Source organism: Bombina bombina, chromosome 5 (genome assembly GCF_027579735.1).
Source record: "Bombina bombina isolate aBomBom1 chromosome 5, aBomBom1.pri, whole genome shotgun sequence".
NCBI lineage: Eukaryota > Metazoa > Chordata > Amphibia > Anura > Bombinatoridae > Bombina > Bombina bombina.
Window position 1 is genome coordinate 799,777,308 of NC_069503.1, and position 15,848 is coordinate 799,793,155.

The 15,848-nt window shown below is 41.7% G+C and overlaps 1 protein-coding gene across 3 annotated transcripts in view; it reads right to left on the reverse strand.

The window, feature by feature from the left end:
* The window catches only part of LDLRAD4 (low density lipoprotein receptor class A domain containing 4), a 91,953-nt gene that overhangs the window by 32,153 nt on the left and 43,952 nt on the right, over positions 1-15,848 (reverse strand). For all 3 annotated transcript variants that reach the window (XM_053714889.1, XM_053714888.1, XM_053714890.1), the window contains exon 2: positions 13,279-13,433. In XM_053714889.1, coding sequence (XP_053570864.1) covers positions 13,279-13,433 — 155 coding nt within the window. The remainder of the gene's footprint in view (positions 1-13,278; positions 13,434-15,848) is intronic.

A 15,848-nucleotide genomic window follows, 5' to 3' on the forward strand; every position in this document is an offset into this window, starting at 1 on the left:
AAATGATAATAGGAGTAAATCAGAAAGTTGCTTAACATTGCATGCTCTATCTGAATCATGAAAGAAAAAAATTGGGTTCAGTATCCCTTTAAATAATAGACATGAAACAATTTTTTCAATCAAAAGTGGCTGCTGGAGTTAAACTCGCTAGCCTGTAATTTCCATACTCATCTCTACAGGCTTTTATATAAAGTGGTACTCAATTAGCAATTCTCCAGTCATGTGTATCTCGGTATACAGAAATCCTTTCTATGAATCCACTGGCGTATTCACTGAAAGGGACAGTCTACAATAGTATTGTTATAAAACACAGATAATCCCTTTATTACCCATCCCCCAGTTTTGTATAACCAACACTGTTATATTAATACTCTTTTTTACCTCTGTGTTTACCTTGTATCTAAGAGCCTTCTGACAGCCCTCTGATCACATGACTGTTACTATATAAAATCTATTGAGTTGCATTTAGCATTGTATTGTGCTATCTCTTAAATAACTCCCTGTGCATGAGCACAGTGTTATCTATATGACCCACAGTCTCTTGTTGTTAAAAGCAATTTAAAAAACATGTGATAAGAGGCAGCCCTCAAGGGCTTAGAAATTAGCATATGAGCCTACCTAGGTTTAGTTTCAACTAAGAATAACAAGAAAACAAAGCAAATTTGAGAATAAAAGTACATTGGAAAATTGATTAAAATTACAAGTTCTATCTGAATAATGAAAGTTTAATTTTGACTAGGCTGTCCCTTTAAAGGGACATACACCACACGCATATGCATGGTATATATCATCAACAATTAGACACTACGAGGTTGATCACAATCCTTTAGAGAAATGGCTTTCAACAGAAAAACTTAAATTATGCTTACCTGATCATTTTCTTTTCTTCAGATAGAAAGAGTCCACAGCTGCATTCATTACTTTTGGGAAATTCAGAATCTTGCCACCAGGAGGAGGCAAAGACACCCCAGCCAAAGGCTTAAATACCTCTCCCACTTCCCTCATCGACAAATCATTCTGCTGAGGGAACAAGGAACAGTAGAAGAAATATCAGGGTGAAAAGGTACCAGAAGAACAAAAATACAGACGCCCCACAGAAAAAATACGGGTGGGGAGCTGTGGACTCTATCCATCTGAAGAAAATAAAATTATCAGGTAAGCATAAATTAAGTTTTTCTTCATAAATGGAAAGAGTCCACAGCTGCATTCATTACTTTTGGGAAAACAATACCCAAGCTATAGAGGACACTGAATGCAAAAACGGAAGGGAAAAAGAGGCGGCCCATTCTGAGGGCACCAGGCCTGAAAACCCCTACCCAACAAAATCCTGCTTCCTCCGAAGCCGAGAACAACTTTGGAAAAAAGGAAAAAGCACAATGACACTGACCTGCTGATAGTCCACAAGCTTTGCTAGAGACAGCAAGAACCTCGACTCGACTGAGTCAACAGCCTCCAGGAGACACCGTCGCCCAGCAGTCGGTCTCCAAACAACACACCCCTTACTAAAGAAAGGGAACAAGCTACCATATTCTTCCACAAAGAAGAAAAGACAAAGAGAAAACATGATTGTACTTGTAACGCGCGGCTAATTCCCCTTAAGGGACTCAAGGCGCTGCTAATCTTTGTAACCTTGAAAGGATAAAAGACTGAGTAGACCTCGCCGGGGATCGAACTTGCAATCCTTGGTTTGCTACAGCGCAGAGTAGCCACAGTGCATTAGTATGCTGAGCTAGCATAAGAAACTCCAGAAAAAAAACCTAAAAAGGGCACAACGAGTCCTAAATAAAAACACAGAGCAAAAAAAACGAAACCGGGTCAGGCTAACAGAGACCCAACCAGCATCATAGAAACAAGGGGAGGCAATGCCCAGACCCCAGAAATACAGAAACCATAGGATAAGGCTGGGAGTCTGAAACAGAGAGAGGATCTTCCCCTAACACAGTGCAACCGCACTGAAAAAGCAACTGAAGACGAAGGTCCCCAAGTCGCAAAAAGGTAGTTCAGAATACCGAAATATTCAGAAACGAAACCTTGTGCAGCAAGCTCAGATAGGACTGACGAACAACACCTAAAAGCAAAAACACTGCACGCTGCAATCATCTAAAAATGACCCTGAAACTTAAATACTTGCAGGGCAAGTAGAAAGCAGCTGAAGATAGGATCCTTCAGATTGCTAAGAATCCACGAGCCCACAGAGCAGCAGATGCTGCCCCTTACAGAAATAAGCCACCTGATCCAACCTCCTACACACAGGGCAGGACAATGACCTTCCAGAGAGAGGAAACCCCAGCTCATAAGGAAGACAAACTATCCCCTCAAAAGGGAAGGGCACAGATAAGAACAGCGTACATGTCCACAAGACATGAAGCCATAGTATGATCAAAACACGGACCGAATGAAAAAATCATCCAGACACCACTGTTGACCCAACAGAGAAAAAACTCACCATGAAGAGGAGCACACTCCGTCCGAAAGACAAGTCAGGCCTTAAAGTTTATAACCAGTACCCGAAGGTGGATGTGAACTCTGGCCTTCCTGCTTGCAAGCCCAATGAGCTAGCCCCTATGACACAACATAGGGTCCCTGAAAAAACTGTGTTGTCCCGAACCATTCCACAGGATCATAAGTCTCCAGACATCCAAAGAGGATCCAAGACAAGAACCCTGGACCCAGAATCATCCTAGAATGAACGACACCCCCAGGGAACACAAGCAACCCTGTCTGAAGGAATCAGACCTCACAGGGGATGAGAACGGGTACAGGACTCACTCGTAATTCCCACCAAAGGGAAGAGAATGAAAACAGAGTCACCCGAAGGAGAGAGTAGAAAAGAAAGGCTAGTCTCCATAATCCTTTCAGATTAACGTTCCAGAGGACCACACTCAAGGTAGAAGAATGCAAAGCATCCCGAACCCAGGCAGAAAAAGATCCCCTAAGTAAAAAGCTTGGAAAAAGAGACAACACCTCCTATCGTCCCTGATATGGAGACGACTAACTCCCAAAGGAAGACAGAGCCTCACGGCCTTCACTTCCTAATTAAGCAGCCAAAGCCGCCAGAAAAACCGATCCAAAGTCCAGAAAGTCTCAAACCAAAGGAAGAGAACCTCTAAAAGGAACAATTCCTAAAAGGACACTTCCAAAGAGACCATGAGAGACAAAACTGTAAGGACGGCGGTAAGAAGGACCTAAATCCTCCAAACCTCTGACCCAAAACTGGAAGGACCACTCTAGTTCCCGGAAAAATCGGAAATGACTGAGCATATCGCCGCGGATCTCAACGGAGTCCCGGCCCATTGAAAGTCGAATGAGGACTGAACCAATTCCCCATGCCCCTAAGCAACTACGGACCATCAAGTCCTCTCAGGATGCTAGTTGATGCTTGTAAAATAAAACAAGTAAACAACACAAATCATATTGTGATCACTAGGCGCCCTCACCGGACCAGCCGGACATAAAAAGGCATCACGTGTCTGAACTAGGCCTCAAAGACAGAAGGATTTGTACCCAGTCAGGACCAGCCTGAAACCAAGGGCCCCAGCACTGTGAAGGCCACATAGAGTCTCCTCCGAGATGGAGGGATAAAGAACAGTCAGAAACAACATAGGACTAGTATGTCCTCACTCCTGTAAAAGTAAACAGTGCAACCACAAAATCACGAGTATCAATTCCAGAGAAGAAGATTCCGGAAGGAAACATCACAACAACATGAGCTTTAGACCAAATAAAAATAATCCTCTAAAAGATAAGGCAACCTGTAGGTTATCGCCCAGGAAGAACGGACAGACCCGCCGGACCAGCCCAACAGGGGTCCAAGACTTCCAAGCTCAGAAACTATAAGAAGATTACTTCATCCCCTTATGTCTATGCATGCAAGCCAGTTGAAGTTTAAGACTAAGAATCCCCAGACCCATTAAGAGTGGGATCCTCCAGCAAAGCCAAAAACGTGCCTCAATAGAATACGAAGGCGCGCCAGTCTATAACGAAAGGCGCAACATACCTCCGCCGAGACAAAAGAAAACACCGTCCCCGAAGGTTGACCCCCTGAGGCCTCAGGGGCAGTTGCTCCCCCGGATGGCTGTACTGGACCAGGCGATCCCACGAGCCCTGGTTTACGGAACACGGACAATATCGTAAGCACACTCCCGGGAGGTGAGGATGCGCCAGCGCCAAAGATATGGCAATGCAGAACCGTATCGTAACCTCCAGTGGGAACAGGCCACACACCGTAGAAGGATAAGTAGCGTTTGGGTTACCTGCATGCGTAGTAAGAGTTGTTGGTAGGGAACTCGCCTGGTGGGAAATAGAATCCCCAGAGGTGGATGGCTCAGTGGGCACCTGATTCCCCGATCCCGAGGGACAGAGCACTCTAAAACAGCATTCGGAACATAACTGATGGGCATGTATCACCCGGGCCAATTCATATTCTTTGCAAGAAGTAGAGTCGGAATCAGAGACATCCGTCTCCAAAAAAACAGAATAATGGACCAATAAGAAAAATCTAAACATCACCTTACACCCCCAATGGCTGGGGCACTCACCACCTCCAGGGAACCAGCGGACCAGGATTTTCTTCCGGTTACAAGGTAAAGACCGCTGCTCCATAACCCTGTCCACCTGCTCTGAGCAGGCGGACAGACATCGCCGCAATTCAACCTGATCAAGTACGATCGAGTTGATTGACACCCCCTGCTGGCGTGTGTCTGCAATACGCTCTCCATATCCAGCATTGCACAGCAGCTCACAAGACTGCAAGACCTTTGATAAATTGGCCTCATAGGCCGTTATGTTCCAAATAGCCATGAGCTGAAGCAACACTACACAGTAGCAGACAGAATCACATAACAATAACCCCCCTCTGGAGATACTAACCCTTGATTCCTAGATACAAAAAGCAGCCTCACTGAGACCCTATGTTAAAGTTATCCCCGAAAGGTTGTTGCCCCTCTCGGATAAACAGTTGTAATTACAATACATCCATGATGAAAGTAAAATGAAATGATCTTACCGTAATCTACGCCGTGGAACAGGAACACGGCCCTTCAAGTGTGACAGATAGTAGCGTCGCTTCTGTCATGGACTTTAGAGAAAAAGCAGGCAGCGAAACTCGTCAACGCTGATTGCTTGTGGAGCTGTTAATATGAGTCGGGATGGTTTACATACCTCACTGCTATATAGCATGAAAAACGTTCCTCACACTGAAGTTTCTTGTACTCCTCAGCCATTCTGTGGGAACTGTTCTGGATCTTAGTGACAAATGCTAAGATCATTAGCCTCCAGGCAGAAGTCTTCATCCATCTGCTGCCTGAGAGAAAATAGTACACACCGGTACCATTTAAAATAAAAAACTCTTGCTTGGAGAAAATAAAAACTTACATTTTATCACCTCTTTCACTTTACCCTTCCTAGTACTTAGAGTAGGCAAAGAGAATGACTGGGGGGAGGAGCTATATAGACAGCTCTGCTGTGGTGCTCTTTGCCACATCCTGTTAGCAGGAGGATAATATCCCACAAGTAAAGGATGAATCCGTGGACTCGTCATACCTTATAGAATAAATCACCATTAAAGTCTGAGGATTTTTGTAGAGAAATTATTTGATACATTTTTCAAAAGGATTGTGATCGACCCCTACATAGCAAAAGGTCTAACTACAACACACATTTTTAAAAAAAAAACAAACTTTTTTTTTAACCAAATTGGCATGAGTTAATGCTCAAACAAGGTCTACAAACAACAAATAAGTAACTGCCATCTCCTGGACTGATGATATAACACCCTTAAGCCTTTAAAGCCAAACTGATTACAAAGCACCTCATGTATTTATCTAGGGCAGCCAAAAGAACCAGCTGAAAAACATGGGGAAGGTTTTTTATAAATGTTGCTTTAGGTATGGATGTAGAAATATATGTAAGTTGCATTCTCTCCTAGACACTATAAATCAAGCCCTTCTCCCCCCTTTGGCTGCAGGGGAGATTGACAGCTCCTGCCTGCACAAATTGGCTGTACATGGGCAGGGTTGCACGCAAGCACTAAGGAGCACTCGTGTGAGGTCAGGATGATAAATACAGCCGAAAAAGCCAGTTTTTCTAATGATATGTGGCACAGTAGTACCTCCATACCTGGTAAGGTTTAATACAACTCAATGAAAGCTGCATGTGTTGCACACAAATGTATTAAACACAATGTTGTATGGTGACAAACTTCATAATACTGTTGTATAGATTATTTAAATTGATGCCTTTGCTCCTGTTACAGCAAGAGAGAACCACATATGGACAGCTGTTTTGTTTTTGCAATTACTCATCAACATATAACTGGTTTCTGGTTACTGCATAAAGAAGTTGGTGATATTGATTTGCCGTAGCCTTTTGTGCCTGTTATGGTTTAAATCTTTCTATAGCAGCATTGCTCAGTCATAAGGAAGTGTTTAAAATGTATTTCTGAAGCAAAAATTGAGTATTTTCTTCAGTGAAACCACTGAGATTTTCCGTGGAAAAAGGAATTCATCAGACTAGTAAGAAATTACAAGAAGTTAGGGGTTTTACTGTGTTTAATATAGAAAAGATAAGAAACTTTTTTCCCTGACTGGAAAGCTGTAGTGATAATTTCCACCAATATATATTATGTACTGTACATCTACATACATACATACATACATACACGAGGACAGTATTAAAGTATTACGTATTAAAAACTATTAATTTAAAGGAAGATGAAATACAAAAAAAATCTTTCATGATTTAGATAGATCATATGATTTTACTTTCTAATTTACTTTTATTATCATTTTTTGTACTCTTTGTATCTTTTGTTGAAAAGCAGGGACGTGTGCTTAGGAGCCGGCCCATTTCTGGAGCACTCTATTGCAGCAGTTTTGCAAGAATACAAGAGCCCTAGATGGCAGGACTATTTCCTGCATGCAGTGCTCCAGATGCCTATCTAGGTATCTCTTCCACACAGAGCGGCCCATTTATCAAGCTCCGAACGGAGCTTGTGGGCCCGTGTTTCTGGCGAGTCTTCAGACTCGCCAGAAACAGCAGTTTTGAAGCAGCGGTCTAAAGACCACTGCTTCATAACCTTGTCCGCCTGCTCTGATGAGGCGGACAGGAATCGCCGGAAATCAACCCGATCGAGTACGATCGGGTTGATTGACACCTCCCTGCGAGTCAGCAGGGGGTGGCGTTGCACCAGCAGCTCTTGTGAGCTGCTGGTGCAATGTTAAATGTGGAGAGCGTATTGCTTTCCGCAATCAGCGAGGTCTTGCGGACCTGATCCGCACTGTCGGATCAGGTCCGCAAGACCTTTCATAAATAGGCCCCAGAATATCATGGGAACAAAGCAAATTTGATAATAGAAGTAACTTGGAAAGTTTGATAAAATAGTATGCTCTGTCGGAATCATAAAAGAAAATTGTTAGGTTTCATATCCCTTTAATGATACACATACAAAACTCTTTGGCCTCTATTTATCAAGGTCTGTCGGACCTGATCCGACAGTGCGGATCAAGTCCGACAGACCTTGCTGAATACGGAGAGCAATACGCTCTCCGTATTCAGCATTGCACCAGCAGCTCTATTTGAATCACAATAGAAACAATTTGCCTTCAGTGTACCTTTAAGTATCTTATAATGTTGATTTTGAATGATACTTACAGCTGTGCCTGGGAAGGACAATCCGACACCCGATCGGGTTGAATTCTCGATCGGGTTGAATTCTGGCGATGTCTGTCCGCCTGCTCAGAGCAGGCAGACAGGTTATGGAGCAGCGGTCTTTGTGACCGCTGCTTCATAACTGCTGTTTCTGGCAAGCCTGCAGGCTCGCCAGAAACACGGGGCATCAAGCTCCATTCGGAGCTTGATAAATATGCCCCTTTATCTAAACTGCCTGGAAACGGAAAAGGTTTGGATTTTGGAATATTTGTATATTTGCATCTGTAAATTGGGACAGCTTGTAGAGGGGATGGGAACAAGTGTAAACAACAATATCTTATGTGGTTCAGGAAATATTTACATGTAATAATACAGCTTATGCATGTAGTTTTATAGCATTTTTAATACTGTTGTATACATAGGGGCATATTTATCAAGCTCCGAATGGAGCTTGATGCCCGTGTTTCTGGCGAGCCTGCAGGCTCGCCAGAAACAGCAGTTATGATGCAGTGGTCACAAAGACCGCTGCTCCATAACATGTCTGCCTGCTCTGAGCAGGCGGACACACATCGCCGGAAATCAACCCGATCGGGTTGATTGACACCCTCTATTGGCCGCGAGTCAGCAGGGGGCGGCGTTGCACCAGCAGCTCTTGTGAGCTGCTGGTGCAATGCTGAATACGGCGAACGTATTGTTCGCCGTATTCAGCGAGGTCTGTCGGACCTGATCCGCACTGTCGGATCAGGTCCGACAGACCTTGATAAATTGGGGCCTTAGTACCATCAGAAAGAAAGTACAGTAATGTAATCAGAAATTAAATCGTTTTTTTTATTTTAATAAATATAGACAAGCATTTGCCTTTTAGAACACAAGAAAACAAATCAAAGATGCAGACAGAGTAGACTCTGACTTACTGTTGGGAAATTTTGATCATTTTTATTCATTTAATTTTTTAAATAGATATTAAGGAAAAGTGTTGATTTCTCAATAACTCTGGGTTTTGTAATTCTATATTTGGGAATTTGTTTCCCAACCAGACTGTTAATTAAATAAGAGTTTTGTGCGACATTATTTTGCATATTTTGAAAGGTACTAATAATCCTTAAACGATGCTCCATAATTTTAATCTATGTGACTGTAACAAAACACATCTGTAGATGACCCGTTATGCAAAGGTAAAAACTGACCATGTTAGACATTCACAAGGCTGGAGTTGACTACTGGATGCAAACTGATCAATTTTCTAGTTAAGCCAGAGGCAATTTTATATTGTGTATGAATAATCATGTCTCTTTGACATTCCGACTAAGGGGCCGATTTATCAAGGGCCGAGTGGCCCTTGATGCCCCTGTCTATGTGCGAACCTTCAGGCTCGCCGGAAACAGCAGTTATGAAGCAGCGGTCTTAACTCCGCTGCCTCTGAGGATGCGGTCTGCAATACGCCCGATCCTATAGGATCGGGCTGATTGACACCCCCATGCTGGCAGCCGATTGGCCGCGAATCTGCAGGGGCGGCGTTGCACAAGCAGTTCAGAAGAACTGCTTGTGCAATGATAAATTCTGACAAGTAATGAATGAAGCAATGGACTCTCCTCCCATTAAGATGGAAATAGCACTCTTGTGCAATGCTGAATTCCGGCAATTCTGCCAGCCAGAGACGAGCTGCGGCGGACAGGGGCGCATATGTACTCCCCTGTCCTCAAATACTTGGATTTTGAAGAATTAAGCAAATTGACATCTTTTTTTCAGATAACTGTTTTCTTTCATTCTAGAGTTGGTACAATAAATATTTTAAGATCATACTCATTAAAAATGTGATCACTGCACATGCAATTCTGGATAAATATGTGGTAATGTTACTAAAAATAGATTTATTCTATTCAGATTTTAGTATTACTTAAAATACAGATTATATTCTGTATAAAAATTAACCTGTCTGCATTCATCGAGTGGATCATGTCGGACAGACCGATGATAAATCGGCCCCTAAAACTAGAAGGGGAAGACATCTATGAGTAAGATTACTGTGTATAGCTATGAAGTCACAACTATATAGAACAGCTTTTTCCATGAATTAGATCCCAGACACTTTATCTGTGTGTATTACATTACAAGTCCTTGTCTGTGTGCTAGTTTTCTAATACATTTAAACAGTTTGTGTGGGAAATTGGCTAAATGGACAGCATTAGTCTCCACCCTGGTGGTTTAGGTATTATGAGACCACAGACAGATTCCACTGCTCCCTAAACATCTAATGAACTGCAAAAGAGAAGGCCATAAATTAGAAAACCTCAATTTGATTCTGGCGAACCACCTGGTACTGACTGCAGTTTGAAAAGGACAGTGATAGGTTGCAGTAAAATATTTAACTGTAAAAAGACTGCTGTTTAAGCCTGAGATATACAGTACAGAATATTTGTAACACTTGGTGGTGGGTGTAGGTTCCATACATATTGATACAGTGGGTTTAGGAAATCAGCAAGCGTTTACAACAGTCAGATGAAAGAAATGGAAAGCACTCAGCAGAGGATTTGCTACACAGCACTTCTGATGTAAAACTGTAAATAATATAGGGCCCAAAACAGAATAACATTGAGGGGGGGGGACAAAGATAAAATCACTGTAAAAATAAATTTACAGGGAGACATTAGATAGGAACATGGTAGTATTGCTAATCACTCTTGTCCTTTAATAATTATTATATATAATTAATATTATATTTATTATATTATATTTATATTATAATAGGACAATCCTCACAAGAAAATGTAGCTAACAATGCCTGCAATTTAACATGTCTGTACAACTTGTCTTTAAGCAGCACATTTATCCTGAGTGAACAGTGTACAGAAGTCCTTTTTGAGTCCCTGTCCCATCATACAGTTAGGGCTCGATTTATCAAAGCCCCTACGGCTGCAAGTTCTCACAAGAACCTGCTCGCCGTATTTAACAAGCAACCTCTTCGCCACCTCTAAGGTGGCGAAATTCAATCTCCGCAGTCTAGTCCGACCGAGAAGATTGACAGCTCCTGCCCACATGTGATTGGCTGTGCGTGGGCAGGGGTGGGACTGCACGCAAGCGCAAAATAGCGCTTGTGTGCAATGGTAATTTTCTCCAGAGAAATTTGCCTCGCCAGAGGCGAGCTGAGGCGGCGAGGGGCGCGTATATCGACCGCTAAGTACAAGAGGGGCATGCATCCGCTCACTGGAAAAAGGTGACACTCCCTTCTTTCCCATATGGGGTCTTATGCCCCTCTGCGAGCTTTAAAGAGGGAGATAAGGGCTATGAAAAAAGACCCTCCTCCCCTTTATAAAAGCATCCCAGATGCTTAGTAATGTGGCAGATTACCACTGTCTTTGTGATCATGTTAACGCTTTCAGATGGGGTGTCTTAAAGGGACAGTCAACACCAGAATTGTTGTTGTTTTAAAAGATAGATAATCCCTTAATTACCAAATCCCCAGTTTTGCATAATAAACACAGTTAGAATTATACACATTTTACCTCTGTAATTACCTTGTATCTAAGCCTCAGCAGACTGCCCCCTTATTTCAGTTCTTTTGACAGACTTGCAGTTTAGCCAATCAGAGCTGTCTCCATGGTAAATTCACGTGCATGAGCTCAATGTTATCTATATGAAACACGGGAACTAATGCCCTCTAGTTGTGAAAAACTATCAAAATGCATTTAGATTAGAGGCGGCCTTCAAGGTCTAAGAAATTAGCATATGAACCTCCTAGGTTTAGCTTTAAACTAAGACAACCAAGAGAACAAAGCAAAATTGGTGATAAAAGTAAATTGGAAAGTTGTTTAAAATTACATGCCCTATTTGAAACATGAATGTTTTTTTTGGACTGGACTGTCCCTTTAAGCCCCTCTAACTGAAGCACAGGTGAAATAGGGGCTTTGCCATGGCACATCCACCCCTTATATAACCTCCATGACGGAATTCCCTTTTCTTAAGGTACTGCATACTCCTATCATTGATAGGTAATCACTAAGTGCCCCTTTTCCTTGCCCTCCTCAATATGTCTACACCTGACCAACAGCAAATAACAGCAAGTTTAGTTCAAACAGATCTGGAATGAGAGAAACTGTTTTATGCAGAGGAAAAAGTATTAATTTGGAAAAAAAATGAAAGAACATACAAATACTTAAAAAGTTGCAAAGTAATATTTAATAAAACATAAACAAAATACTTTTTGAGGAGTTCTGGAGCAATATGAGTATTTGCATTATTCTTTAACAGTAAAAGGACAACTTCATGTCCTGAAATGGCCGGAGAAAAAACTATCAAAAGACAAAAGGGATTTCCACCAGAACTGCTGGCCTAAAGCTGCATACAAACATTTCTACAGTATATTCTAATGAAAGCTGACTGCCTCTTGCAGCGATGCCTTTCTCTACGCCTGCAGAGTAAAGTTGCGATGTTCAGTCAGATGTCTGGGTCATGCATGACACATGCCTCCTATCACAAAATGGACAACTAAAATCTCAATGCCACAAGCGACATTGGGTATATGCTGACAAACGTAAGCTGTCCTTTATTTATCACACTGTCAATTTTTTTTGTATTAAAAAAAAAAAGAGAGAGAGAGTTCTGTTTAAATGACAACTAACATGAAAAAAGACAAATGTAGATTGTAAGGATTTTTAACAGTAAACAGAATGTATTTATTTATTTATTATAGAAAGTGAATATTTTTATAGAGGAACATTTACCCAGTCTTTAAAAGTGGAGAGGATATTATGTTGGAAATGTTTAAAAGGAAATAAAGCACTTATTGATTCTTTCATGATTCAGAGAAAACATGCAATTTTAAACAACTTTCCAATTTACTTCTATTACTTAATTTGCTTCGCTGACTTGGCATCCTTTGTTGAAAAGCATACCTAGGATCCAGGTCAGCCCACAGCAGAACACTATTTTGCTGAGAGGTGACGTTTCCACCTCTTAGCAAATATTCGTGCAGGCCACGGCTATTGGCTAAGAGGTGGAATTGTTACCTCTCAGCAAAACAGCGTTCTGCCGTGGGCTGCCTGAGCAGTTCAGTGCGGCAACGCTTCAAACAAATAAAGGAACTTTCAGCATGAAGTATTTTATAATTCATGACTGGAAGTCGCCTTTATTTGTTCCAATGGTAAATCCTAGCCTTTCACAAACACACAAAGAATTAGAACCAAACTGGGAATCATTACATAAAACACCCTACAAAATATAAGCCCTTAGCTAAGCAACAGCAATAGTTTTTTTGCTTTCAGAACATTTAAACAGATAAAAAAAGCTCCAGAAAAACAACCTGTAGGATCCCTACCATGTTCATGTTTGCAAGTTTCACGAATAGTACAATAGCAAGGGTTGAAAAATGTATATCAAACACAGATAGATAGATAGATAGATAGATAGATAGATAGATAGATAGATAGATAGATAGATAGATAGACACACAGACAGATAGACACACAGACAGATAGACACACAAACATATAGATAGTAAAATAATACAACATCCAGGAGTAACATTAGAGAAACATAGGACTCTTGGCCCCTAGAACGTGTCTAGATCTAAAAGATATCACTCTATGATACTTTGTTATCAAATAAGTGGTGTATATTAAGTATGAGACTCACCGGCTGTAAAGCCTCTTCCTGCCGTCTGCTTTGGCTTTGTCTGTTAATGAAGGACCACGTTGAGAGCTTATAATGATTTAGTAGACAGACTATGACCACCACCATCACTGTTATAACCACGATTATGATGATTATCTGGACAAACTCTAATTCAGCTGAAACAAAGAAAACAAAACAAGGTCATAAACGTACCCACTACCCAAACATAACCCCGTTGTTATTTAACCCGGATTTATACTACTAATGATAAACATGACAGCAAACACCTAGCTTAATGTATGGGCTGATTCACTTGACAGCTGTGTTGTGTAAATAATAGATAGACTGAAATGTTTTATTATGGAATAATGTGCACTATCATAATATTCTGCACAATATTTTACAAAATAAGAAGTACAATTGTACCAGTTGTACCAGAAAAGTGCTGTACATAGAAAGAATTTAAAGGTTAAATTAAAGGGACACTAAACCCAAAATATTTATTTCATGATTCAGGTAGAGAATTCAATTTGAAACAACTTTTCAATTTATTTCTATTATCTCATTTGCTTCATTCTTTAGATATCCTTTATTGAAGAAAAAGCAATGAAATTGGGTGAGCCAATCACACAAGGCTACTATGTGCAGCCACCAATCAGCAGCTACTGAGCCTATCTAGAAGACATGATAGGAGGACGTTAAAGGGACACCTCTAATCCCTCTAATCATGGGTGCTGCCATTCTAGATTACACTGCAGGTATCTGAAGGTGAGTTGTGCACATGCACAAACACATCAGCACTGGAATTTAGTGACAGATTTCAAAATGGCGGCACCTGTGACTAGAGGAAGATGGGAAATAATTACCCCAATACTACGCTTATAAAATGTATTTAGTGTTTAACCCCTTAAGCCACCAGGACGTAGGTACTATGCCACAGGGGACTTTGCCTAGCATACCCTGTTGATGTAGTACCCAGGTCCTACCTTTTGCCTCATGCTGTGGTCCCAGCTGTTAGCTCTAACAGGTAAGACCACAGTCAGAGGCAGAAGGCATCTGCCTTCATAAGGTAATGGAGCGCTGATCATGCTCCCTTTAGCATATGAAGGTAGATCACCAATGCAAACAGTGATACTCTTCCAGTATTAAGATGGTGGTGGCCAGTGGGGGTGTGGGAGGGAAGAGATCAGGTAGGGATCTGGGATGGGAGGTGTCAGGTGGGAGGGTAATCTCTACACTACAGCTAAAATTAACCTTACAAGCTACCCGATTAACTCCTTCACTGCCAGAAATTTCAGAAGTGTGGCACATAGCTGCAATTAACAGTCTTCTAATTACCAAAAAGCAATGGCAAAGCCATGCATGTCTGCTATTTCTGAACAAAGGGATCTCATATAAGCTTTTACAACCATTTGTGTTATGACTGTACAAACGGTATGTAAATAATTTCAGTGAGAAATCCAAAATTTGTGAAAAAGTTAATTTTTTAATGTGATCGCATTTGGGGGCCTATGTATCAAAGGTCTTGTGGACCTGATCCGACAAGAGCTGCTGGTGCAACGCCGCCCCCTGCAGACTCGTGGCCAATGGGCCGCCAGCAGGGAGGTGTCAATCAACCCGATTGTACTTGATCGGGTTGAATTTTGGCGATTTCTGTCTGCCTCCTCAGAGCAAGCAGACAGGGTTATCTTTAGACCGCTGCTTCATAACTGCTGTTTCTGGCGAGGAACCACAAGCTCCATACAGAGCTTGATAAATGGGCCTCTATGTGTTAAAACGGTGACATGAAATATACCAAAATGGGCTTAGATGAATACCTTAAGCTGTCTTCTACAAAAAAACATAATTTATGCTTACCTGATAAATGTATTTCTCTTGTAGTGTATCCAGTCCACGGATCATCCATTACTTGTGGGATATTCTCCTTCCCAACAGGATGTTGCAAGAGGATCACCCACAGCAGAGCTGCTATATAGCTCCTCCCCTCACTGCCATATCCAGTCATTCAACCGAAACAAGACGAGAAAGGAGAAACCATAGGGTGCAGTGGTGACTGTAGTTTAATTAAAATTTAGACCTGCCTTAAAAGGACAGGGCGGGCCGTGGACTGGATACACTACAAGAGAAATAAATTTATCAGGTAAGCATAAATTATGTTTTCTCTTGTTAAGTGTATCCAGTCCACGGATCATCCATTACTTGTGGGATACCAATACCAAAGCTAAAGTACACGGATGATGGGAGGGACAAGGCAGGAACATAAATGGAAGGTACCACTGCCTGTAGAACCTTTCTCCCAAAAACAGCCTCTGAAGAAGCAAAAGTGTCAAATTTGTAAAATTTTGAAAAGGTGTGAAGCGAAGACCAAGTCGCATCCTTGCAAATCTGTTCAACAGAGGCCTCATTTTTAAAGGCACCAGGTGGAAGCCACAGCTCTAGTAGAATGAGCTGTAATCCTTTCAGGGGGCTGCTGTCCAGCAGTCTCATAGGCTAAGCGTATTATGCTCCGAAGCCAAAAGGAGAGAGAGGTTGCCGAAGCTTTTTGACCTCTCCTCTGTCCAGAGTAAACGACACACAGGGCAGATGTTTGA